This window comes from Homarus americanus, unplaced genomic scaffold, assembly GCF_018991925.1.
Source record: "Homarus americanus isolate GMGI-L3 unplaced genomic scaffold, GMGI_Hamer_2.0 scaffold46273, whole genome shotgun sequence".
Lineage (NCBI taxonomy): Eukaryota > Metazoa > Arthropoda > Malacostraca > Decapoda > Nephropidae > Homarus > Homarus americanus.
Window position 1 is genome coordinate 377,125 of NW_024725430.1, and position 27,525 is coordinate 404,649.

The 27,525-nt window shown below is 42.2% G+C and overlaps 2 protein-coding genes across 2 annotated transcripts; both read left to right on the forward strand.

The window, feature by feature from the left end:
* Nucleotides 1-3,299: 3,299 nt before the first annotated feature.
* Nucleotides 3,300-5,456, forward strand: LOC121864847. The gene is made up of 3 exons (XM_042364011.1): nt 3,300-3,383; nt 4,604-4,901; nt 5,175-5,456. Exons 1-3 carry the CDS (start codon nt 3,381-3,383, stop codon nt 5,186-5,188), a joined length of 315 nt encoding a protein of 104 aa, XP_042219945.1. The 5' UTR covers nt 3,300-3,380; the 3' UTR covers nt 5,189-5,456.
* A 13,680-nt stretch (nt 5,457-19,136) lies between these two features.
* Nucleotides 19,137-22,304, forward strand: LOC121864848. Its single transcript, XM_042364012.1, has 3 exons — nt 19,137-19,230; nt 19,824-21,099; nt 21,772-22,304. The coding sequence occupies exons 1-3, from the start codon at nt 19,156-19,158 to the stop codon at nt 21,786-21,788; spliced, it is 1,368 nt and encodes a 455-aa protein (XP_042219946.1). The 5' UTR covers nt 19,137-19,155; the 3' UTR covers nt 21,789-22,304.
* The last annotated feature ends 5,221 nt before the right edge of the window (nt 22,305-27,525 follow it).

Below are 27,525 nucleotides of genomic sequence, written 5' to 3' on the forward strand. Positions count from 1 at the left end.
TGGGTCAGGGGAGACCTGTTTATGTGAGGAGGAGGAGGAGGAGGAGAGGAGGAGGAAGAGGAGGAGGAGGATGATGAGGAGGAGGAGGGAGGAGGATGAGGAAGAGGAGGATGAGGGAGGAGGAGGAGGATGAGGGAAGAGAGGATGAAGAGGATGGGGAGGGAGGAGGGAGGAGGGAGGGAAGGGGGAGGATGAGGAGGAAGAGGAGGATGGGGAGGAGGAGGAGGGGAGGAGAAGAAGGAGGATGAAGGAGAAAGGAGGAGGAGGGGAGGGAGGGAAGAGGGAGGATGAGGGAAGGGGAGGATGAGGGAGAAGGGGAGGAGGGGGGAGAGAAGAAGGAGGGTGGAGAGAGGAGGATGAGAAAGGAGGGAGGAGGGAGGGAGGGAGGAAGAGGGAGGAGGAGGAGGAGGAGGAGGAGGATGAGAAGAAGAGGATGAGAGGAGGATGAGGAGGGAGGGAGGGAGGGAGGAGGAAGGGAGGATGAGGAGGAGAGGAGGATGAGGAGGGGGAGGAGGAGGGAGGAGGAGAAGAAGGAGGGAGGAAGAGGGAGGAAGGAGGATGAGGAAAGGGGAGGAGGAGGGGGAGGAGAGGAGGAGGAAGAGGAAGGGAGGGGGATGAGAAGGAGGAGGGAGAGAGGGAGGACGGGGAGGGAAGAGGGAGGATGAGGAGGGAGGAGGAGGGAGGAGGAAGGAAGAGGAGGAGGAGGAAGAGGAGGATGAGGAGGAAGAGGAAGAGGAGGGAGGAGAAGGAGGACCAGGAAAAAAGAACCATTGAAGATTGGGTGGGGAGAGGGAGGAGTAGGCGTAGAAGGACATGGGAGATTGGGGGGAGTAGAAGGATAAAGAGGAGTAGAAGAAGGAGGAGGAAAGAGGGGGAGGGGGGTAGAAGGACAGCGGAAGATTAGGCGGGGAGAGGGAGGAGGGGGAGGGAAAGGTGAGGGAGTGGAGGAATAAGCCAAATAAGGTGGACCTTTTAACAGCATCAAAACAAACGGAGTCCTGTGTTAGTATGGCAGAGAAATTTTATCAATCCCTCCTAGGATTTATCAGGATCTGTCAAGCGTCAGTGATAATAATGACTACTAGTACAGCTGCTGCTGCTTCTGCTAAAAAATAATAATTATAACTCACCACTAATATCAGACACTCGACGTCGTATCTTCAGGAGTGGCCAAAGTCTTCAAGCTGTGAGCCTCCTTCACCAACACCACCCCGACAGGCACTGCACACTCGAGCCTCATCAAGACATGTGTTTCCTGAGAGCTCCAACACAATCAAGGTAACTCACGTGGATTAGGACAAGAACAGGTAATTTGTAGCAAAACATTAACATTTAGTTCAATTTAACGGTAACTAAGAGAGGATAATGTCAAAGAGGAACATAAAAAGTAAAACTAAAAATGTGAGAAAGAAGTTTGTGTTCAGAGAAAACGAGGAAGGGGTAAAACTGACCACTATTGTTGATAACGAATAAAAAAAATAACAAAACATCATTAAGGTGTGTCGTTGAAGATTGTATAAGGAATGTGTTTATTCCGGGGCCACACGTGACTTATCGTCTGCTATTGTGCATACGAGATATTGGTGAATTTATGTAAGTGTTAATAAATATTTCTTTATTTTATGATTTTGAATAAATAACCCAACCCAACCCAACCCAACCCAACCCAGCCCAACCCAGCCCAACCCAACCCAACCCAACCCAAGCGCTTAAAAGAATAATAAGATAGACAGAATTACCTTGAAACAACAACACTTAACAGATATTTATTTCCCCGTCTCTTACATACTTATACTTAACGTTTAAAACAAGACAAACAATTTCATTGTATTTCCGGGAGATGTTTAAATGCGATGTAATATGAGTTTTTTGTCTTCTGGTAATAAAAAAAAAACTTACAGTACCATCAAGGTCGTGTAAGGCGCCGCGGTGTGTGTGTGTGTGTGTGTGTGTGTGTGTGTTGCAAACTATGATCAGGGCCGGATTCAGGAGTGGGCAAAGTGGGCAGCTGCCCAGGGGCCTCCACAATCTGGGGACCTCCACATATTACAATATTTTATTTATTTGCTTATTCATTTGGATTATTTTTATTTTCATTCTTTAAAATTCATATCTATTCCATCACGTAAACTATGTTCAGCAAGAAGCGTGATAGAAATTAGGCTAGCTACTCCTTGAAATTCATGAATACCTGGTTTTCCTATGAACTGTATATTTTTAATGAATGCTATTGTTTGTGTTGCTAATAATATATTTAGAATTCCACAAACATATATGGCTTCAAAATTCTCCAAAGAAGTGTTCAAATTTCAAAATTTTCCCGGGGGGCTTACAACGCCCCCCGGAACTCCCAGATGTTTAGGCTCGCTTCACTCGCCACCCCACCCTCTTGGGTAGTTATAATGAGGGGGGCCTCCCCAAAGAGGCTGCCCATGGGCCTCCACAGGTCTAAATCCGGCACTGAATATGATATAAGAACACTCCTATACAAACATAAGTATGCATACCCCAACAAACACCAGATATAAAATCTTACTTATGTATACTCGGTGTACAGTATATGTATTCATCTATAATATAGATTAAAAAAAAAAAAATAAATAATAAATAAATAAAATTAATAAATATTGAAGTGATAACCGTGGTAACATTATGAGATGTTGTTATTACCACCATGCTATTGTACTATTCCAGATGATACTAAATGTTACATAATACTTCCTTGAGATAAATGTATATTATATATTAGGTGCCTAAAAGAGAGCTCAGGTTCTCAACTGGCTCAGCCATGTTAATATTGGTATTATTATCCACTCTGTATCTGTATTTCAATTCAATTCAATTCAATACATCTATTACATTATTAATCTATTTACCTTTCTACTCAAGTTAATATTCATATGAGTAAATTATCAGACTTGGAGATCACTCAGGGACGCAGGTTATCATTGTGTTTCCTCCTCAGAAGGAACACAATGGGAGTTCTTTCAGGCATCTCATAAAAAAGACGGACATGACCACACATACATACATAAATACAATGAACTGCTGAGGAATACAAGAAAGAGGGTCAAGAATAGATGGGGGGAGGGGTGATGGGAGAGGGAGGGAAGAGGTAGAAGGGGTGGTTGTGGAGGGAGGGTAGGAGGAGGAGGAGGTAAGGGGTGGTTGGGGAGGGAAGGAGGGAGGTTCAGATTTAGTGGTGGTGGTGGAAGGGGAGGGAGGGTCAGTTATAGGGAGTGGTCGAGGGAGGGAGGGGAGGAAGAGTGTGGTACTTAGTGTCCTATTTATTGTGAGGACATTCGTTAGGCAACCAGTTCGTGACGGTGCGGTAAACCAACCACACACACACTCCCTCACGTCCCATCCCCGCAGGAGTTATGGTTAGTTCAGTTTCTCTCTTGTTCTACCGGATTCAGGTTATTCAGGCTTCTTCTCTCCCGTAACTGGTGCTTGAAGAACCTCTTCATCTGATTAGGTCTAAGTCACCATTGCTATCTGGTCGAAGGAGGAAGTCGTCCAACTTAAGTAGCCTGGAGACATTCCCTAACATCATGTGAAAGAGGGAGGTTTAGGTTAGGTTATTGGAAGAGTAAGATGATGAATTGTAAAGGGTGATATGTAATCCAAACTTGAAGAGTACTGTACCTTTAGTAGCAGGGAATGAATGGAAATGATCAAGTAACTTTTACAAGGAGACACTTACTGAGTACCTTTTACTGAGCATCAAGATGTACTTGTGAAAGTGGTTGAACAAAATTCTTTCTTCGTTTTTCTTTTCACTTTGGCCGCCTCTGGGCACTGCACTTACAGAGAGCAGGTAACACTACATCTGTTCATGATAGGAAGGTAAGCTGTAAGTATCTCGTCGAGTTCACTGTGGTATGTAGGTGTGTAGAGTGATACTGGCACGAGCCTATCCTGTGTGACTAGACAGAGATGTGATGATGAATGTTAGCTGAGAGTCGGTGACGTGCCTGGGGTCGAGTTAAGGCAAGAAACATACGCTGGTGTTCTGAGGGAAGTTTAAAGTACGGAAGGTAATATATAAGTTTCTCTTGGTATACACAAACCGCTGATATAGTTTAAGTCTCTCCACCAACCTGAGGAAGGAATAAGAGCTTCACAAGTTCTTTTAAGAAAAAGGCGTGGCTTTTTCTTGTTATGATTTATGTCCATTGATAACAATATAGGTGACGTCATAACTTTATACTGTATACCTGTACACCATTCACATGTAAACATTTTCCACTCCACTCAGAAAATAACTCTAAGGTAATGGTCTTCCACAATATAAAGATTAATGACTCAAAGTGGGAGACTTTACAAAGTTTAACTTACCAAAACACACACACACACACACACACACACACACACACACACACACACACACACACTACCCCCTCTTGCGGCTCCCACCTGAACCACAACAAGACTGACTCACCAGGAGCCAATAATACCAGCACTACTGAATCTGACCTTCATATACTTAATCAATACATTATTATCTTAGAAAATATTCCACTGTTCATATAATTCTCAATAAATAAATATAATTAAATTTGATTGACTGTTAGTATAATGATTTGTGTTTTATTTTTAGTACATCCAGTCCGTTGTTGTGGTGTTGGCCGGGGTGCTGACACTCACCTCCGGGTTAGGAATTGATAAAGACAAGTTGGGTATTCTCGACAGCAGCAACACGAATGTCCAGAAGCCCGGCCTATCACTCGGCAGCAACGGGAAGGGTAAAGAAGCATATATAAACTTCAACATCGGAAGTAACAAGAAAAATCTTCAGTCAGAACCTGGATCCGTCAGTGATACAGAACAAACGAAAGATTCCTTATCTAAAGCCTTGGATTTCATAATTGAACTCAAGCTTGGATTTCTTAAGCTTCGTGAGTAGATGTCGCTAAAGAATTATTCTAAAACCCAACCCAACCGAAGCCAACCCAACCCAACCCAACCCAACCCAACCCAACCCAACCCAACCCAACCCAACCCAACCCAGCCATCACTCTAACCTTACACATAATTTGTTCAAGAAATTCCTGACAAATCTCATCACATCATAACATACAACTTGCAAATCAAAGTGTATTAATACAGTGACAGAATTAATCTATAACATTTATCCTACATATTAATTTTCTACGGTTTGCTCCACGCAGTTGGGTTCCTGTAGAAGGTCTGAGGTGCTGAAGGAGAGCTGAAGGAGGCTGAAGGAGGGTGTGAGCAGCAAGACCTATCTCGGGCTCTCTATGGAGGAACTAAGTGCTTCTGCAAGTGATCATCCTGAACGTGGAATAAGAGGAATCCTAAAATGAATAACAAGGCAGAGAACCACGCCAACCACGCCATGATTAGTCAACTTGGAAGGCTAACGAAAATAAGTTTATTGTTTATCATGACGTGTGTCTGTCCAAGTATCTAGATAAAGTATAATGCAATGACTAACGAGTTTTTCTCAAGCAGGTATAACAGGTAGGGTGACCACATAAGGATGAAATGACCAAGGTGTTAATGCAGGTAAAATATCAAGGTAACGCGGCCTTAATAACTCTATAGGTGCACTTGTTACACTTAGATATTCCCAAGTCCCTTTTAAGATACAAAATACACTAAAAAATTCTCAGGGCCTCTCTAGAAAGATATAAAAGGTAGTTATATAGATAGAAAGATAAGTAGAAAGACAAAGATAAATAGAAATACAAATGGATAAACAGAATGATAGGTGAAGAGAGAGAGAGAGAGAGAGAGTAAGAAAATAATTACATGAGATAGAAACTGTATTGACTAGTTACTAAGATGATGCAGTTTTAAGAGTGGAGAAGAGAGACTGTATGGAAGACAAGAGGAAGAATTTAGAAGATGTTTTGCAGAGTGAGGTTGAAGGAGTCATATGTACCAGGAACAATTTTTTTGAAGTACTTATTTGGTTGTGATGATTCAGTACTTTGAAACCAGTTGGTGTGTGTATGATGAGGAGGAGGTTAGGTTAGGTTAGGTTAGATTAGGTTAGGTATTGGGTGTGAAGTGCAGAGGGATTGGAATATGTGAATCGAAGAGTGTTGTGTGTGTGTGTGTGTGTGTGTGTGTGTGTGTGTGTGTGTGTGTGTGTGTGTGTGTGACAATCATCTATTCAATGAACTACCTTAACAAGACAGACATTTGAGAGAGAGTAGCTGTCAAACTTACAATGTGTTACACACTATATCTCTGACCTTTGAAAATTGAAATCGAGACGACTACCACTTAGAAAAAGTATTGTTATGTCATATTTGGTGATCTGGGTCAATAGGTTGTGATTATATTTATAAGTCATTTTCACTTATGACTTTGAGCTTTCACCTTTCTTTTGACATTGGGTCTTAAAATGAGACAACTCTCACTGGGTAAAAGTTTTATATGGCAGTAAAGTTTTGTTGTGTGATATTTTCGTATTTTGGGCCAGAGTGTTACGCTCGGTCCCATCAGTCAACTGTTTATCTGCTCAATACGTGGTCTTCTCACTCACCTCACTCACTCACTCACTCACTCACTCACGGAGAAAATAAGACCTTCTACACTCAATTGACTCAGATGAATACGAGTTTATTTTTCGTCGTTAACCCTACTCACTCTCTCAACAGAAGGTCCTCTAGGTGGGTAAAGGTGCACTAGTTTTTGTCACGTGTTTTCACCTGAACAAGAAAATAATTTTTCCACAGTAAAACGGACCAGAAACTTTTGAGGATGTGTATAAGTGTGTTGGTCCTGTGGCTCATCCGAGGAGTATCGACCATTGTTGGAGTGTCGACAGACCATTGATAAGGTGTCGACTATTGTTGGAGTGCCGACCATTTTTGGGGTGTCGACAGACCATTGATGAGGTGTCGACCTTTTTGATATTGTTGGAGTTTCGATCATTTTTTGGAGTGTCGACCATTGTTGTGGTGTCGACAATTGTTGGGGTGTCGACCATTGTTGGGGTGTCGACCATTGTTGGAGTGTCGACCATTGTTGGAGTGTCGAATATTGTTTTTTGTCGACAGACCATTGATGAGGTGTTGACCATTTTGATATTGTTGAAGTGTCGACCATTGTTGAAGTGTCGACCATTGTTGGAGTGTCGATCATTGTTGGAGTGTCGACCATTGTTGGAGTGACGACCATTGTTGGAGTGTCGACCATTGTTGGAGTGTCGACCATTGTTGGAGTGTCGACTATTGTTGGAGTGTCGACCATTGTTGAGGTGTCGACCATTGTTGAGGTGTCGACCATTGTTGAGGTGTCGACCAGTGTTGGAGTGTCGACCATTGTTGGGTTTTCGACAGACCATTGATGATGTGTCGACCATTTTAATACCATACAACTTAGGGATGATTAAATTCTTTCTTTCAAGGCGTTTAACAATATGACTTTTATTTACTATATAAAAAAATCTTGCTATTGTTAATGATGAATAACTCTTGAATATTATTATCTGAATATTAATGAATAATATGACTCTTGAATATTAATTAATAAAATGACGAATGTTTTTGGTATTCTGGAGGTCGTAAATGAAAGGGTTACATATGTCACCTTTTTCTTACAAATGACTGTGTATAGGCCTATCGCAACTGTTTTCCCGAGAGTAAGTAAATTGCAATACAAAATGCCACACTGAGTAAGAACAAGAGATGTATGTTATCTACACTGAAGCCTTGTTGATATTCAGTGTAACCATAAATTTTCATAGAGTCTCACAGTCTTTAAGGGAGCCCTCTGGTGATGGGGGGGGGGGGGGGGAGGCAAAGACAAAGAGAAAATGTTCGTCTTAGGAATCTGAAGTAAGTCACTAAACCATTGGATGAGTTGAGAGAAGACGAGAGAATGAACCTCCATTGTAGTCTAAACTGAATGTTTTAAAAGTCAACCGGAATATATACCTTGTTATACCTACACTGTTATATACCTTGTTAATCTATAGTCATCATCTCTTTCTGTGCGCATTATGACGTCATTAGAAGTTATTAATTACAGTATATTTCAGGAATACAGTTACGGAAACGCTCCAACATTACCAATACTTGTGAAGGAAGGGGATATAAGAATGACTACTGAAATAACACTTTCTATTTATTATTCATAGAAGAGCATTTATAAATTCCAAGAAAGTTCAAGAAAGTAACTCAGTGAAATATGGTGACAAAGGTTTGGTACAAAAGCATATAAAAAAAATGACTAGTTAACTAAGAACAAGAAATTACCAACGACGACAACATCTTGATCTTCAGAATAAAGTAAAAATACATTTCTATATACATTTTTTAACTAAGAAAGAGAAGATATTATACAGTAGAGAGTCACGTAATTTTAGCTTGACTTGTCTCTTAGTTCAAAACATCATAATACTGTGAGTCTTGAAGTATAATAACAAGTATAAGCCCCAATCACATGACTGACCAATGAGGAAGGTTTATTGAAACTCCAGAAACAAGAAAATATAAAGTTAGAGATAATTAAATTTTAAGAAGTTCAAGAGACCACAGCCGCTTTCAATCACTGAGCCGGAGCTTACAGTCTTCTGGGAGTTAAGACGCGAACTGTGACTCCGAGATGCCGACCACCAGCTCAGTGCTTGACTGTTGAGGAGAAACACAAGACAATTATTATTATTTTGATGCTGGTTTTAAGGTGTCGACTTTTTTCATGTTATTATATGTGAATTAAAAGATATTTATTCCTCAATTGGATGTTGATTCTGCATTTTGTGTGTGTGTGTGTGTGTGTGTGTGTGTGTGTGTGTGTGTGAAGAGAATATTAGCTGTTTAGCATTAGACATCACCCACATGCATAATTATACATACACACTGCCACATGTATGCCTGTATATATATGTAAACGAAGAAATTACAATGGGTAGGGCTGGCGATACACTGAGAATAAACTGAGGTTCTAACCAATGACCTTTGGGAAAAAAGGCAAGACCTGCACCCACTTGTTTTCCAAGACTTTGCTAAACGAGGCAGTCAGAGGAATAAGTGAAGGATAACCAACGCCCAAGACAAGATATTTCCTGTTCAATACTCACGGAGACCAAGGAGGAGCCCCATTTTGACTTTCTTCAGCACCTTAGCGGTTTTACCCAGCAGTCCAATCTTTCCAGCACCATGAAAACTTGACAGTTTCCGGATACCGTATTCACCGCTGTTTTGATGGCGCCCGTGACCGAATCCGTCGTCATATCCGCCGCCGAGGAGTCCAAAGCTGCTGCCATCATCCCCAAACAGTCCGTCATCGCCAAACGAAAAGGCGGCGACGGCTGACACCAGCAGGAAGAAAAACAACACGACTCTCTGTAACAAAGAACCTGAGTCAGTTTATCAGTCGAGGCAGCTGGAGGTCTGTTGGTCCACCTTGTGACAACTTCTTAGTGAACAACAGGAGAAGAATACAATGAAGATGAAAGTAATTAATTATTTAACTTGAAAGATAAAGAGATATAATGAACATATAAAGAAGTGAATGAAGGAATAAGAGAATCACGGGAAAAAGAACACGAACGACTAATTTGTTATAGTAAAAGGAAATGGTTGGAGTTACTGTATGCGTGACAGAGGAGGTGTGGGGGGATGAGGGAGACATGAGGTGGAGTATGTCAGGTGGTCAGTGTGAGACAGTTGAGGGAAGACTTGTAGACACACAGAAAACAACAACAAGTTTAGAGCATGTGAGAGGAGCTGGCTGGAGGAGACACTGAAGATGTATTGGGGAGAAAGTGATCGTCACTTTATTGCAGTTGAAGAAAGAGGTTAGGTGATAGGGAGTCATGTTAGGGGTAGTGTGGATACAGCACTCTGTTCCTTAAAACTTTGTTCGGTATACAAGGAGGGAGTATATCCGACATTACACTCGACCGCTTTCAAATTTTCAGTTGTAACGTTAGGTACCCATTCACAAGTGGGTGAACTGAGGGTGTCCCGGGCTAAAGCCAGATACCCTTTATAATAGGAGACGAGCGCTGTATCCACTCGGCTGCTGCACCGCGCATTGTACGTAAACCGAAACACTGACGCACACATAACCATTTCACTATAGAGATATTCAGAAAATGAAAAGTAAAATCTCAAAATTTAGTTTCCAGACGTTACTCGGGGAGGACAGGAGACACTAACCATGGCTGATGAGGCAGCAGTAGGCAGGTGGGGGATCCGTCAAGGTGTGGTGGCGAGACACAATTCGCCAGACATATATATACTCCTCCTCACCCTCAACTTGCCATCCCGAAGTGTTACTATCCCCTCCCCCCTCCCCCCTAACAACTTATACTTAAACTCCAGGGTCTACCAGGTTTTTTCCTGCTTCTTTTTTTTTTTGCCCCAACGGAGGGAGAAAACCACACCATGAAATAGGATAATCCTCTCCAACTCAACTATCACCAAATAACCACGAAAGTACTTATTGTAAAATTAATCCTAACGTTAAAAAGTAAAAACACTACCCATTAGATCAATAATAAAACATTAAATACAAGGAGATATATACAGTATATAAAAACTAGACTTTCGATTTTAATTAACAGTTAAGAAATTGGTTTAACAAGAGTATCTAGCGACAAGTTTTTAGAAATATCATAAGATTAGGAAGAACTCACACAGCTCCACCGTCACACGTAAAACTTTTTTGCTGCTTCTACACTAAACTGGGATTTTTCTCCGCCAATCCTTTGTGTGATGACGCGTTAATATTCAGGCGATAGTTAGACTCACAATGAATAGTTACAGGTCGTTGGAACACAGGCTATAGCATCTAAGACAACACAGTGATGATCTAAATGATATAGAAAGTAGATCTAGTTCACTACAGGACGCCTCTTATTATTGTATCGAATTATCCCTCGTTTAGGACTATAATACTTTAAGCCTGATCAGTTTTTATGTTGATAAGAAGTCATACTACGGAGTGAGCCACACGTAGGCACTAATATTTTTTTCTTTACTGTTAATGGAACTGCCTGTCTAGCCGAGAACAAGACTGACATACTACATATATACTGAACAGAAAGTAGAAAAGTATAAATATCCACAGTATATTTTCACAGAATATGGTTTATACTGTAACTTTAATAAAACGGATTAATATATTTCCCAGTCTATTTGTGTTTAACTAATATACAAATTTATTAATTTTCTTCGATGGAAATGTATTGGTGAAGATATCAACAAGTTTAGTACACTTAAAACATTGTTTAGTATAATTAAAGCATTTTTTAGTGTACTTCAACCATTGTTTAGTATAATTTAAACATTGTTTAGTATAACTAAACCATTGTTCAATATAAATAACTTTTGGGAGGTAACTTTGATTCACATATAATATAGGTGTAACTTAATTACCATCTATTGGGGAAAATTTTCTTCAACTCTTGCTGCTGGTGATATGAGGATAGGTATTAACTCACAGGTGAAGCTATTATGCCCGGGTGACACGTGATTGGTAATAGTTAAGACTGTGTGTGTGTGTGTGTGTGTGTGTGTGTGTGTGTGTGTGTGTGTGAAAGAGTGTGTAAAAATAATAGTAATAATAATAATAATAAACGGTTTATTAATAGAGTTGCAGCCGGTGGCTGAAAATATACAGACCTACATTTGATTTAGACATAATGATATAATATGCATTGAATACATTTACAGGGCTGTACAGTACATAAATCAGGAGTTGTTTATTATTTTAACAATAGATGGGATGGTGCTATTCTTATATCCATCGGTGAGGGCTCTTATGGGCTGAATTTTGTTGTATTGGCGGACTGCGCGAGGTGGGCGGGGGGCTCCCGGTGGCAGGAGGTGGCGATGACGAGGGTGGTGCAATAGTTGGCTGCCAAACCTTTCCAGTGCTTGGTGGTGGAGGTCACTGAGGGATGGCATTTCCAGGGTGGAGAGAGCGTTGGTGTAGCCGGAGTATTCTGCACTGAGCATGATTCTGCAGGCCCTTTTCTGTACCTTCTCTACCTGATATTGTTGGGTGGAGTTGAGAGACGACGACCAGGCTGGTGACGCATACGTTAGTTTGGGGAGAATAAAGGCGTTGTAGATGGTCCTCAGCTCTGGCGTGGGTGTTCCAAGTGATCTAAGTCGTTGTAGCATGTAGAGATGGTACGAGGCTGCCTTGACTGTGTTATTTACATTGGCCTTCCAGTCAAGTTTGTTGTCTATAGTTACACCCAGGAGTTTGGCAGACTGCACCAGCTGGAGAGGATGGGCACCCACTGTGACTGCTGGGGCTTGCACTGGAGTGGTGGCGGTATTGATGTGCATGACTACGGTTTTGGTGTGGTTGATGGTGACCTTGTTCTCCTTAGTCCATGCCTGTAGCCTGTCCAGGGTGCCTTGTAGCTATGAGTAGTCTGGTGCAGTGTTGTCCACTGAAACCCCCACAGTGCAGTCATCCACGCATTTCCACCTGTGAGGAGTGTCCGATAGAGCGTCGTTGATCAGGATGAGGAAGCACAGTGGTCCCATCTTGGTCCCCTGGGGAACACCGCAGGTGAGGTGTTGGAATGTGGAGACCAAGCCCTGATACCTCACTGCCTGACGACGTCCACTCAAGAAATCAGTGAGCCATGAGACCAGGTTGGTGGGCAGCCCTAGTGCAATAACCTTGTTGATAACAGTGCAGTGTGTGTGTGTGTGTGTGTGTGTGTGTGTGTGTGTGCGATTATCAGATGGAAAGTCTTAGCTTGACGTCATCGCCTCAGGGTCACTGTCCTCACTGAATATAAAAAACCCCCCAGAAAAACATGAATATTTAGTCAAAATTCAACACATGATCCTGACACCTGATACCTGACACCTAGCAAATACCTGTGTAATTAACGTCTACCTTTACTGATTATGACTGATATTTATATAATTTTTTACTGTTATCATGACTCTTTAAACTTAATGATGACATCCAGATGAGTTAAAATGATAGGAGTGTAGATCCCGGTCTAGTCGTGTGAGCATAGTAAATTACAGTCAAATCACAGTCAATCGCATCGTAGAGTCAAGTGATTTCGTGGTGATTTACATGTTGAGGGTGGATAGGAGAGTATTACCTGGTGGTGGGAGTATTTATGATAATACTTTAATCTCTATGGTTAATATTATATTTTGAAAATGGTTGTAAGATGATGATGATGATGATGATGATTATGGTGATGATGATGATGTTGATGGTGGTGATGATGATGATGGTGATGATGATGATGATGGTGATGATGATGATGATGATTATGGTGATGATGATGATGTTGATGGTGGTGATGATGATGTTGATGGTGATGATGATGATGATGATGGTGATGATGATGGTGATGGTGATGATTATGGTGATTATGATGAAGTTGATGGTGGTGATGATGATGATGATGATGATGATGATGATGATGGTGATGATGATGATGGTGGTGGTGATGATGATGATGATGGTGGTGATGATGATGATGATGATGATGGTGGTGATGATGATGATGGTGATAATAATGATGATGATGATGGTGATGGTGATGATGATGATGATTATGGTGATGATGATGATGGTGATGATGATGATGATGATGGTGATGGTGATGATGGTGATGATGATGATGGTGACGATGATGATGCTGATGATGATGATGGTGATGATTACGTGGTATAGTGTGGGTAACAGTGGAAATAAATAAATATTTCAATGATTCCTTGATCGTGAGTGTTAGTGTGTGCGTGTGTGATAAGTTAAAAGATGATTATGGTGATCATTGTTTTTCGGGAAGTAAAAAATAGTTGAATCTGCAGGTGATGTTTCCCATGGTCAGTAGGAGAGAGGATGGAGCTTTTAGCCTCTTAAGTGTTGTGGTGTGATCTAACCTAACCTAACCTAACCTAACCTTCACCGTGAAATAGAAACACAGGAGGTGAATTAACGAGACCTTGATGTTATGAGGGGAAATAAATCTTCCTTAGTTAATCTTTATGTTAAATCTTCTTATAATATTCATGATAAGTATGAGAGGTAGTAATCTATATAGTTTGTATTAAATCTGTTTGTATGATTCTATATACAGGAGTTGTGATGGTATACAGATTATAGACTAAATATAAACAAACTTACTACTTTGCTGTCACTCGGAATCGAGTATGACGATCATCCAGCTATGATACAATGATATGAGTTATTAGGGATGTCACCTACTGTAGGTTAGTGAGTTTTGAGGTGACTAAAAGAGGCCGATACGGGACCGGCAGGGCCGTCCACAGATGTTACACACGTGGAGGGCTACATCTAGTGCAGGAGGGGCGGCGGGAGGGGCGGCGGCAGCGTCTTTCCGGCGCTGGCGCTTGTCTGCCTCGGTTTGCAGTCGGGCAAACTCGAAATATTGACATCATCTTGTGTGGTGTTCCTCCAAGCGTTACGATGTGGAGCAAATGACTCCCTGGTGGGGGGGTCGATTTGGCACTTATTCAGGTTTGTCTTAAAACAATCCTTATACGTTTTCAGTTCCCTGCCAGGGTTACGTTTACTATTTGTGAGGTGACTGTAAAGCAGCTGCTTTGGCAGTCTACTGTCGTCTTTGCTGGTAACATGGCCAGTCCAACATAGTTGTTCATGGATAATGGTAGCCTCGATGCTCCTATAGTTGGTGTCAGCGAGAATACGGGCATTTGTTCTCTTGTCTTAACGAACTCGGAAGATGGATCGTAGACTACATTGGTGAAAGTTGGAGTGCCGTGAGGTGCCCCCTGTATGTGACCCTTGTCTCGCTGCCATATAGCAGGGTGGGGAGGACCACTGCTCGATATTCGTGCAACTTTGTGGACAATTTCAGCTCCCTGCAGCTGAAGACACGGGTACAGAATCTGCCAAAGGCTTGAGATGCACATCTGATCCGATGTGGAAACTCTTCGTCGATGTCCGCGGTGGTGGACAGGTGGGAGCCGAGATACCGAAAGTGGGTAACATTAGAGAGGGTAGTTCCGTTGAGATGGATGGATGGTGGAGGTGTGGCTGAGCCAGGGGCAGGCTGAAAGATAATCTGAGTCTTACATGCATTCACCTCAAGACCAAATTGTGCATATGCATATGCAAAGGTGTTCAGGATCTTCTGTAGGTCGTGTTCAGTGTGAGCAACAAGAGTGAGGTCGTCTGCATACTGAAGTTCAGTAATGGAAGCTGCCGACACCTTTGTTCCTACCTGAAGTCGTCTTATGTTGAAAAGACCCTTCATCCGGTACTGGATGTCCACCCCACTGACTAAATTGGCACTGGCATGAGTAAGGAAGGCAGCCAAGAAAATGGAAAAGAGAGAGTTGGTGCTAATACACAGCCTTGTTTTACCCCTGTTTGGATGGGGAAGAACTTACTGTAGACTGGGTGCTGTTGTGCAGGACACTGCCGTTCATGCCACCGTGGAGTTGCCTCACAATGGCGATGAATTTTGGTGGCCAAAACGGCTGAGCGGGCTTTCCTGTTGACCGAGTCGAAGGCCTTGGTTAAGTCGATGAAGGCCATGTATAGGTCACGAGGCTGTTCTCTGCACTTTTCCTGTATCTGGCGGGCAGCAAAGATTATGTCAGTGGTGCCACGTGATGGTCTAAAGCGCATTGAGATTCTGGGAGGAAGTTTTCCGCCTCAGGAAGAAGTCTGTTCATGAGGACTCGGGGGATAATCTTGCCAGCTACGGACAGCAGCGAGATCCAGCCGAAGTTGCCACAGGAGAGAGTGGAGACGGCTGATATGCAGAGGTCTTCCTGCTTTATACACCTCGGCTGGGATTCCATCAGGCCCTGAGGCTTTGTTATTTTTCATCTGTTTGATGGCAGTAGCTACCTCATTCAGGGATGGATGATAGCTGAGATGGGTCAGCTCTGGATGCTGATGGACCTGCTGGGTAGTCAGGTAGTCAGGACATCCACATCGGTGTTTCGGTTGAGCAGCAACTGGTAGTGTTTTCTCCAGCACTGAAGGATGCATTCTTCGTCTTTAATTAGAGAGTTACTGTCGGATTAGCGGAGGGGGGCTGCACCATGAGTGATTAGCCCATAAAATATTTTAGAGGAATTGAAAAATTCGTGCATCTTGTGTTGATCTGCTTGTCTTTGCGTTTCACATGCTTCCTTTTTTTAAACCAGATGTTCTTTAGTTTGCGAAGTTCGCGCTGGGCTGCCACTTTCTTCTTGTGGAAGGTATGAGCTTTGGTCCGAGACTGAGGGTTGTTCTCCCAGTCATTGATTTCCGGGTTATTTTCATCAAACCAGTCCGGGTTTATTCTTTCGATCTGGCCGAGGGTCTTTCTGCAGGTTTTTGTCATGACAGTTTCGAGAATACCCCTTTCGGCACTGGGATTTCGATAATTTGTTGTCGGGTTATTTATCAGTCCATGTTCGAGCTGCTCTCTGAAAGCATGCGCTACCACTGGATCCTCCAGACGCTTAGTGTTAAAACCTCTTCTGGAGGCTTGTTGCCTTCGCCGTTTTGGGTCGACGTGAAGTGAATGCTTGGCTCTGACGATCAGATGATTAGTGTCACAGTGGTCTGAGCCACGCAATGCTCGGGTGATGAGGACATCTCGGCGACCTCTTTCTCTAACAATGATGTAGTCAATGAGATCCCAGTGTAGGATCGTGATTGTTGCCACGAACCCTTGAACTAGTCGGCCTGCCGAAACAAGGTGTTGGTGATAGTGAGGTTGTGTGCAACACATATGCTAAGGAGGAGTAGGCCGATGGGATTACACTTGCCTAGTCCATTTCTCCCTTTGATCCCCTGCCAAATGTCAGCATCAATGCCAACTCTGGCATTAAAGTCACCAAGGAGCACAACCTTATCTTCTTTGGGGATAGAGATTAACACTCTGTCAAGGTTGGCGTAAAAGGCCTCCTTGATGTCATCCTCTGCATCCAGTGTTGGGGCGTATGCACTGATGAAAAAGGCATGACGTGAGTGATTCAGTGGGACTCTGAGCGTCATGAGGGGCTCGTTGATCCCAACAGGCATTTCAGTTAGCCTGTGTAGGGTGTGTTGGCGGATGGCAAAGCCAACTCAATAAATACGGTTTCTCTCCACAGCAGGCTTACCCTTCCAGAAGAAGGTACAGCCAGACCCCCGTTCTGTGAGTCGACCCTCGTCTGGGAGCCGGGACTCACCAATGGCTGCTATGTCGGTGTTATACCTAGCCAACTCTTTTGCCACAAGGGCGGTTCTTTCAGGATGCTCATTTGTGCCAGTATCCAGAAGGGTCCTGACATTCCATGCAGCGACCATAAGAGGTTGTATAGTTTGTTTTTGTTTGGATCTGTGATTACGATTGTGTTTTCGACTACATAAGGATGACCTTACTGGGTGCGGTTGTCCAGTCAGGTTGGTTCTTTAGGTAGGTTATGTTTAGGGTACCCTTTCTAGCCCCCTCCCAATGTGGGGTGAGCAGAGTGGCTCCCCGAAAGGGCTGCTCAGTCACACAGACAGGACCGAATTTCACTGCTGCCTAGATTCCAGTGCGTAAACGACCATCTTGTCTATGCCGTCCATGTGCAGAGTTGTGCCTAGAGACTTCCGGCAGTCATCTCTTCCTGTCTCTGTCGCCACTCATCCATCGCCAAAGGACTTTTGGTGGTATAGGGGTTTGATGGTGAGGAGGAGTAAGATGAGCTGGATGATGGCTGTGCATGAGTTGATTTATGTGGTGAGGCAGGAGCGTAGGCTGCAACCACACATCTTGGCTCTCCCTTTTCCTGATCCAGTGGTGCAAGTATTGCAACGACTGGGGAGAGGGAGAGTTGCAATAGACTGCCGATAGCTCAGTGTGTTGGGTTTCGCCTTAGTAGCCTGTCCATCATGCATTGTCGTCGTCCGCCGGTGTAGCTGTTGGGTTCCCATGTTGGTCACCTCTTCCGCCTACACCGCCGTTGGGGTCTTGTTGGAGCTCTGTAAGCATGTCTGCCTGATGCGGGGCTCCACCGCAGATTATTCATTCGGAGTTTACTCCCGTAGCCTTATGCCTACCAAGGTTAATCCACAAGGCAGCGGGGCAGTGGTTGGTAGGCGCCAGGGCGTGTCCACAGGCCAGTGGGCCTATGCACCGTCCCTCTGGGGCCCACTGCTACTACGAGATCCTCTGCTGGTCTAGCCCACTAGGCACCCAGTTACCGTGTGTTGCCTCGAGGAGGCACAGCAGGAGTCTTGATGGTGAGGAGGCTGTGTACTGGCAGGGGAAGACTTATGCAAGTTGCTTCCCTGTTCGCCACGAGGGCTAGCCAGCGGCGGCAGCTGAAAGCGAGAGGAAGCAAGCAGTGCTTGCACCTTAACACTAACATAATGCTGCCACACTAGACGCATTATATCACCCTGTGTGTGTGTGTGTGTGTGTGTGTGTGTGTGTGTGTGTAGATCACTATAAACAAACTTATAGTGATCTACACACACACACATTACACAGGCACAGGCAGAGGTTAACTCTCACGCGTTTTTATATTTAGCCGATGTTTTGGCACCGTCTTCATCTCAGTATTAGTAAATAAACACGGTGTGTTGAAGATGTTGAATGTTGACCCCAATACCTTGACCTATTTATGTCTCGTAGAAGGTACAGTAGTGAGAGTGAAGGACTACATGTTGTTCACTCCACCAAGAATGTTCCTTAGCAAACGTGTAACAACTGACCTATATGATGAACGCCTTTTGCCTCGCTGAAGAGAATGAAGTGTAAGATCCAATTGTTTATATGTAATGACCATATGGGTGTTATAGATGACAAAATTTATTATTTTCATAATTTTTGTATATATTTTCTTGACTGTCTTTTCTCTTGGTTCAGGATGTAATAAGGATGAGGTTGAGATACTTGTGTGTTAGAGTTATCTGCCGTTCATTATGTGTCTAGGTTAAAGATTCAACAAGAGAGTGACCTTTCTGTGGTGTCATGTTTATGTTTCTCACAATTTAGAGTTAAACTAATCATGTATTGGTGGAAGTTGTGTGTCATCGTGACCTTATCGTATCTTGAGGCGTTAATAAAAAGTGGTTAGTAAATACATTTTAATAGACCTAAATGACCGGGAAACTATAATCGTGATTCTTCTTTTTATGGAGGAATCAAGCCTTTAATGAGGAAGAACACAAGACGTTACCATTGGTGACTAGGACAGGGTGATGCTTATCCTATAAATGCCTAACTCACTGTTCCTCGCTACCACAACATCACGGGTCTTCCACCAGTGTACTGCTGCCTCATCAGCCATGGTTAGTGTCTCATCTCTTATTGGAGTTATGTCTGAAAACTAGAATCATATATTTTATTTAAATTTCTCTGAACATTTCTGTGATGAAAGGATTACAGTATGATTGTGTTAATCTATATCGTTTTATCTACTTTACCCATAATCATTTAGAGAACCTTCGTGACGAACACTTTCTCCCCAATACATCTTCAGTGTCTCCTCCAGCCAGCTCCTCTCACATGCTCTAAACTTGTTGTTGTTTTCTGTGTGTCTACAAGTCTTCCCTCAACTGTCTCACACTGACCACCTGACATACTCCACCTCATGTCTCCCTCATCCCCACACCTCCTCTGTCACGCATACAGTAACTCCAACCATTTCCTTTTACTATAACAAATTAGTCGTTCGTGTTCTTTTTCCCGTGATTCTCTTATTCCTTCATTCACTTCTTTATATGTTCATTATATCTCTTTATCTTTCAAGTTAAATAATTAATTACTTTCCGTCATCTTCATTGTATTCTTCTCCTGTTGTTCACTAAGAAGTTGTCACAAGGTGGACCAACAGACCTCCAGCTGCCTCGACTGATAAACTGACTCAGGTTCTTTGTTACAGAGAGTCGTGTTGTTTTTCTTCCTGCTGGTGTCAGCCGTCGCCGCTGCAGGGTTAAACGATGACAAACTGTATGGGGATGATGGCATTGTAGCACTTAGTGGACACACCCCAGTAGGTGGTCACGGTCCCGGGCACAGCATTACCCCCTACCATGGAGTTGATCACGGTCCCGGGCACAGCATTACCCCCTACCATGGAGATGATAACGGTCCCGGGCACAGCATTACCCCCTACCATGGAGATGATCACGGTCCCGGGCACAGCATTACCCCCTACCATGGAGATGATAACGGTCCCGGGCACAGCATTACCCCCTACCATGGAGATGATCACGGTCCTGGCCACAGCATTAAACCCTTCCATGGAGATGATGACGGTCCTGGCCACAGCATTAAACCCTTCCATGGAGATGATCACGGTCCTGGCCACAGCATTAAACCCTACCATGGAGTTGATCACGGTCCTGGTACAGCATTAAACCCTTCCATGGAGATGATCACGGTCCTGGCCACAGCATTAAACCCTTCCATGGAGATGATCACGGTCCTGGCCACAGATTACCCCCTCTCCATGGAGATGATCACCACGGTCCTGGCCACAGCATTAAACCCTACCATGGAGTTGATCACGGTCCTGGCCACAGCATTAAACCCTTCCATGGAGATGATCACCACGGTCCTAGCCACAGCATTAGACCCTACCATGGAGATGATCACCACGGTCCTAGCCACAGCATTAGCACCCTACCATGGAGATGATCACCACGGTCCTAGCCACAGCATTAGACCCTACCATGGAGATGATCACCACGGTCCTAGCCACAGCATTAGACCCTACCATGGAGATGATCACCACGGTCCTAGCCACAGCATTAGACCCTACCATGGAGATGATCACCACGGTCCTGGCCACAGCATTAGACCTTACCATGGAGATGATCACCACGGTCCTGGCCACAGCATTAGACCTTACCATGGAGATGATCACCACGGTCCTGGCCACAGCATTAGACCTTACCATGGAGATGATCACCACGGTCCTGGCCACAGCAAAGGACACTCCCGTGGAGATGACTTCGAACACGGTAAAACTAGAGGTTACGACAGAAATCGTGGTCACCTCTCTGTACACCACCGAGACAGTGGTGAAGTGTTTGGTCTCAGTTTCTCGCCTCCCGGGAGCAAATTCGGCGGCCTGAAAAACATCAAGTCTGGCATCCTCCGCGAGGTCTCCAAGGCGGTAAAGGGCATTAAGCTAGGACTGGTTCACAAAATCCGTGAGTACTGAATGTCTTGACTTCTACCTTACCATCTTGTGAGACTTAACTCCTCTTATCTTTTTTATATCTGGTTAATTTGTTTACACGTACAGTCGGCCACAAGAATAAGCATACACCTACGGTTCGTGTTTGAGACAAAATATCTGGTAACACTGTCCTGAACAGAACAGACAAAATTACAAAATGACCTGTAATTTATGTTTTATTCCTACATATATGTTATAAATACATTTGTTGTGAATGTTTTACTTGTGTCTAGTGTTTATATTACAAGTAATATATTGTATCAATGGTAGTAAACTTGTTGCCGAGTGGGATTGCAGTTATCGTACAGCTCCCTCCTCCTCCCCCACTTTTTCTCTTACCCTACTTTTTTTTAAGTGATGTTTGAATTAGTAAAGGAAGGATAAGGAAGTAAATAAAAGAATAAAGAAGGGGAAACACAGATAACAGGTGGGAGGAGCTGAGTTTCATCATGCGTCTGGATGCGCAGTTTCAACGTTACCAGATCATTTTCGGACCTTACAGCTACAGTGTGTGTACTTATTCCTGTGGCTGACTGTACCTAATCACTGTACTTCCGTGTGTGTGTGTGTGATTACTATTGCTAAAAGATAATGAAACTCTAATTGAATGACTGACATCTTTTTTTGTTGTTGCCCCTTACAGTTAGTAAAGATCTGTGAGTTGGTGGTTGGCGTCTCCAGTCATATCTGAAGTCACGGAGACATCATCTATAGTCACGGAGACATCACCTATAATCCCGGAAACATCATCTATAACCTCATCGACTTTTCATCTCAAGAAATACACTTCATCATAAAACCTCGATATTACGGACTCTCCTTTCTCATTATAGTCCGTTAATTGGAGGTTTCACATCTTACGGATCTTCATATAACGAACTGACCTCTCTAAAATACTCTGTTATATAAAGGCTTTACGATAGGTAAAAGCTTTGTTACCTGGACAGTTCCTTGTAATTCACGACTTTTTTATGATGTGTTTATAATATGTGAGACAAGTTCAGTATTAAGTGTCTATTAATCTTTGTTGTGTGTTTTCATCTATTTGCTTCATTAGAGTAATTGAGACACAACTAATTTCATTTTATTTTGGTATTTTTTCTCTTTTGTAAATATTTGTTTCATCATTATGTCACCTGATCATAAATTGTTATCTTTTTTTACTCTCAATATTTTTTTTTCATTTGGTTTTATTATTTCATTTAATTTTTTACTTTTTTTACTTTACTGAACTTAAGTGTATTGTGTATAATAAACACTTAAATAATATCCTGGTGATGTTTTATATATATCATGTTACTCTTAACCCCTTGAGTTTGAGTTATCCCCTTTGATTACGATGAGTTAACCCCTTGATTACGATGAGTTATCCCCTTGATTACGATGAGTTAACCCCTTGATTACGATGAGTTAACCCCTTGATTACGATGAGTTAACCCCTTGATTACGATGAGTTATCCCCTTGATTACGATGAGTTAACCCCTTGATTACTGTTACCGCAAGCTGTACATAATTATGATGACATATAAACAAACGTTATGTTAGGCTGTAACTCATGTCATGTGCCTGCCCGTATACAGTATATAGTGTTGAGATGGAGGCAGATGAGAGACCTAGAGTAGGTTGAGGTGTTGGGTGGTGGGAGGTGAGCTTGCTTGTGTATAATACGCCTGACACAGCGAGTTTGAAGTGGCCAACTTGATCATATGGTGCCCAGCCGGGCACCGTCAGCCTCACTTTAGCTATCCCCATCACACCACCAACACCTAACCTGTTTCTCCTGAAGACTTTCAACACGTAAGTTTAACTTGTATTTATTGTGTACACAGGTAGACTGTGTCCATTGCATCGCTTATCATTGTGATGACATAAAAATATGGCAAATCAAGTACTCTTTGTATGTGTTAAGATTAAACTAATTACATAGCTATGATTGTTATGTAAATATATTTATTGGATTAGACATTTATGTGATGGCCTATGTATGACTTATGTGAAATACTAAAATGAATTGTATTCAACAGGTTTGATCAAATTATTATGTTTGAGTCCAACGTCACAAGTTTCACTAAATCCTTTAATCGCCTGATTGGAGGTTACAATTACGATGAGTTATCCCCTTGATTACGATGAGTTAACCCCTTGAGTACAATGAGTTATTCCCTTGATTGCGATGAGTTAACCCCTTGATTACGATGAGTTATCCCCTTGGTTACAATGAGTTAACCCCTTGGGTACAATACATTGAGTTATCCCCTTGAGGATAATACTTTAATCCCTTGAGTATAACGAGTTAACCCCTTGAGTACGATACCTTAACCCCATGAGTACAATGACTTGAGTAGAACAATTATCATGAACTGAAGTTAAAACCACCATAACATTTCCGGTACACTCGTGAAAGAAATCCATTCATTAATTATAACTAAACTGTATCCATCAACTGGCATTATCATACGGTCATGTAACATCAACCACAATCATCAACCCATACTTACTGAGGGTTTAACCTAACCTAACCTAACCTAACCTAACCTAACCTAACCTCAACTTCCGTTTGGGAAACTTTACCAAGGTGAAGTTTTTATGCTTCAGGTAAACAAAAAACCTTAAACAAAAATTGCAGTTTCTTATGTCTTTTGTTTCATCCTTGAAGGCGGGAAAAACGAAGACAAGAAGAAGGATATTGGGGTAGAAGGGGAGGAGGGTTGAAGGAGGGAGGGAGGGGGTGAAGGAAGGAGGGGGTGAAGGAAGGAGGGGGTGAAGAGAGGCTTTGGGGGTGAGAAAGGAGAAGGTTGGGAGGGGTGGTGGGTGGGGGATGGAATGGAGGAGAGGAGGGAGAGGGAAGGCAGGGGAGGGAAGGAGTGAGAGGTTAGTGAGTAGGCTGAGGGTAAGATACCTATATAATGCCCGGGATAAACACATTGACCAACACAACACCCAACGCCCCCTCAACCATGGTAGGTTCCTCTGAGATGAATATTCTAAGTTCACAATATAATTTTCTCTTCCTGAATCTGTAATAAAATCTACGTATGTTATTGATATTGAAACAGTTAATTTAACCAGGAAAATACAGATACAAAGTGTGGGGAATAAGAACAATGTTGGTCTCTTTATGTATATGTATTAACTGTATGGGATTCCCTGACAGTAGAATGTTTTATCTAATGTCATATTATAACTTTGATGGATAAATAAGACAACGATGCTTTGTATAATCTCTCCTAGATTTTATATATTTATTTATTTTTTTCTTAAGGTGAGTTACTAAGCTTGGGGTGATCTTCAGATGAGAGATTCCTTCATGGTAACATACTACCTCCACACACGTTTAGTGACAGTGTCCTTACATCTGATTCTCGGCCTTGTTACATTCTTTAAGGTCGTATTGTGCTCATAAATATCTACATGATTTCCTTCAGCATCCACATAATGTTTACCTGACGCACCAACACCTAACATACAGTGCATAACACCCCACCTTAGTCACCCTCACTTATTAAAATCAAAATATAATTAATTCTTAAGTATTCACCACTAATATCAACATTCCTTTCCTTATAATTTATTTAGTTTATCCTATTTTATTCCCCGTTCCTTCGGTTCTTCTGTTCAGTGTCAAGGTTCTCTAAGTAACTGTCGCCTGTGTTGTCAAGTTCTTCAGTCTATCGTTCCTGGGACACTGACTTAGTTGTGTGTTATACAGTATCGTCTCCTGGTAACGCTGGTCTTCTCTGCCATGGTCGTCGACGCCTTGGAGTTTGGAAGAGACGATGGGAATGTTAAGAATGACAACCAGAATTTTGGATTACCTAATAGCAACCCAGGGAACGATGGCAACAAGTTTGGACTCTTTGGTGGCAACCCAGGGAACGATGGCAACAAGTTTGGACTCTTTGGTGGTAACTCTAATAATAATCCTCACCTGTCTGGCTTATCTAATTTCTTGAAGAAGCTGAAATTAAGACTCGTTCTCGCACTCCGTAAGTACAAAACGAGATATAAATATACCTGCGCCTCAGTGAACACACACACACACACACACACACACTCATCCTGCCTTCATTTACTATCATTTATTCATCATTATTACTGTAAAAGATATGTTCTGTTAGGTCACTCCCCATTCACGACAACACTCCTCCATCTCTGCTTTACTTCTGTTACTCCACACAAGTCAGCATCACCCACCAGTTACTCGTTCTTACCGACAAAATCACCGGACACTTTGCTTTCCCACTCATTCACGCACACCGCTGCTTCCTCATTTCCACCACCCCTCATTTCCAACTCATATTTCACCCCATCCTTCCAACTTCTCTGTATGAACGTGAGTGTGTGTTTATAGTCAAGATTAATATTGGCTTTATTGTTTCTGTTTTTAGTCTTTCTACTTTCATTATCGAAGTTTGTGATAGAGAGAATGTGGTTTTTCCCATCTATGTCACACAGAACTGGTGTTAAGTGCCAATTATCATGAAGAATTAATATACAACTCTACACAAGATAAAAAAACTTTGGCTTATGGATATTTAGTAACTTTTTCTCTCTGTTTCTGCTTCTTCAGTCAATAAGGAAAACTGAAATGCTTGAGTGGAGGAACGGTAATGACCCAGAGGAGGAAAGGCGGAGTGTGCAGCTACTTGATGGAGGCTACTGCTGGTGGTCACAGAAACGTCAACAATGTCTTCTAATTTTTCTTTTAATCTTCAACAATAAAATAAAGCATCATAAATAACCACCATCTTTCCAATTCTCCTTTACGTTTCACCTGGTTTATGGAGGTGAGTGATGGGTGATTTTTTTTTACGTAAATCACGACTAAGAATGTTATCTGTGTTTATAACTGAAAAGATTAATTAAATACAAAGTTTACATAGTTTCTGTTGTGTTTGATTATTTGGTTTCATGAGTAAATAGTTATAAATATGTTAGGTTAGGTTAGGTTAGGTTCGGTTCGGTAATCATCACGTGAATGAAGGGCATTAAGAGTAAGTTGGGGAGAGAGGAACAGTGTGTGTGTGTGTGTGTGTGTGAGGTATTAGTTTTACAACATTAAGATGGTTACAAATTAATCACCAAAATGACATAAAAATTGCATTGAGACTCTACCTTGATTAGTACCAAATAGAGGGTAATGAGGTGCGGTGGTCAAGTGGATACAGCTTTCACTTTATAACGTTCGGGTTGTTGGTTCGTGCTCCGAGCAACTCCACTTTACTCAGCCTTGATTGAACACTTGTCTTAACAGTTGACGAAAGTGAAGGCGATCAAGTTCAGTGCCAGCCAAACTTTCTCCTTGTGTACCGGAATTACTTAAATCCTGTTTCAATTAAAATCATTGTTTTGTTTTTTTAACTCCACTAAATTATTCGTTTTTTTTATATCTTCATGGCTGTTATCTTACAAGAACAACTTTTTTATGTTCAGCGGAAATTTCTACTAATGAGACACAGGATAGTAAACATGTTGTCTTAATTCAAGTTTTTGTTAGCCAGAATGTTATCCATTTTTTTTATTTCATATTGTTAACTTTTCTCAATGTCGCTCTCTTGAAGGTTTATATCTTACAAGAGTTTAATATATCAGGAAAAAATGTTCGATTTGTGTGTCATGAAATTATTGTTTTTTTTATTCTGCCTTTTTATATATTTTTTTTATTTTAGAGTAAATTATATCGATGAAAGGGGAGGGAAGGAGGGAGGGAGGGAAGGAAGGGAAAAAGGAGGGATGAAGGAAGAAGGAATGAAGGGAGGGAGGAAGAGAGGGAAAGAGAGAAGGAAGGAGAGAAGGGAGAGAGGGAGGATCTTCAAGGGCTGCACTACTCTACAGAGTATAAGGTGTTAAGTAAGAATTACTCCTCCTCATCCTCCTCTTCCTTCTTCCTGCTCCTCCTCTTCAGCTAACTTTCCTTCCTCCCCTTTCTCTTCCCTTACCTTATCTTCCTGTTCCTCCTCCTCTACCACTACTATCACCACCACTAGTACCTCCACCAACCAGTTTCTTAAAATCAACATCGAAGAACAAAAACCAGACTCATAACAAATTCTCTCTTCACATTTTCCTCCACGTGGAAGCAATATTTGTTTTCTTCTCTAATTTCAAGAAAAAACCTCCAAAGCTTCACGTCATCACCAGGAGAGAGGAATTTAGGTCATTTTTTTTTGGGACAAACTCAAAAAACAAATGATGTTTGGTTAGTCTTTGAGAGAAAATTCAGGTCAACTTTTTTATGTTGAAATTAAAGAAAAAAAAAGAAATAAAACTTGTTGATTTATTAGTACTGAAGGTTAGGTTAAGGAGGAAGGCGCCAGTGTGTGTGTGTGTGTGTGTGTGTGTGTGTGTGTGTGTGTGTGTGTGTGTCAGTAGGTCTCCTTGACGTACTGTATAATA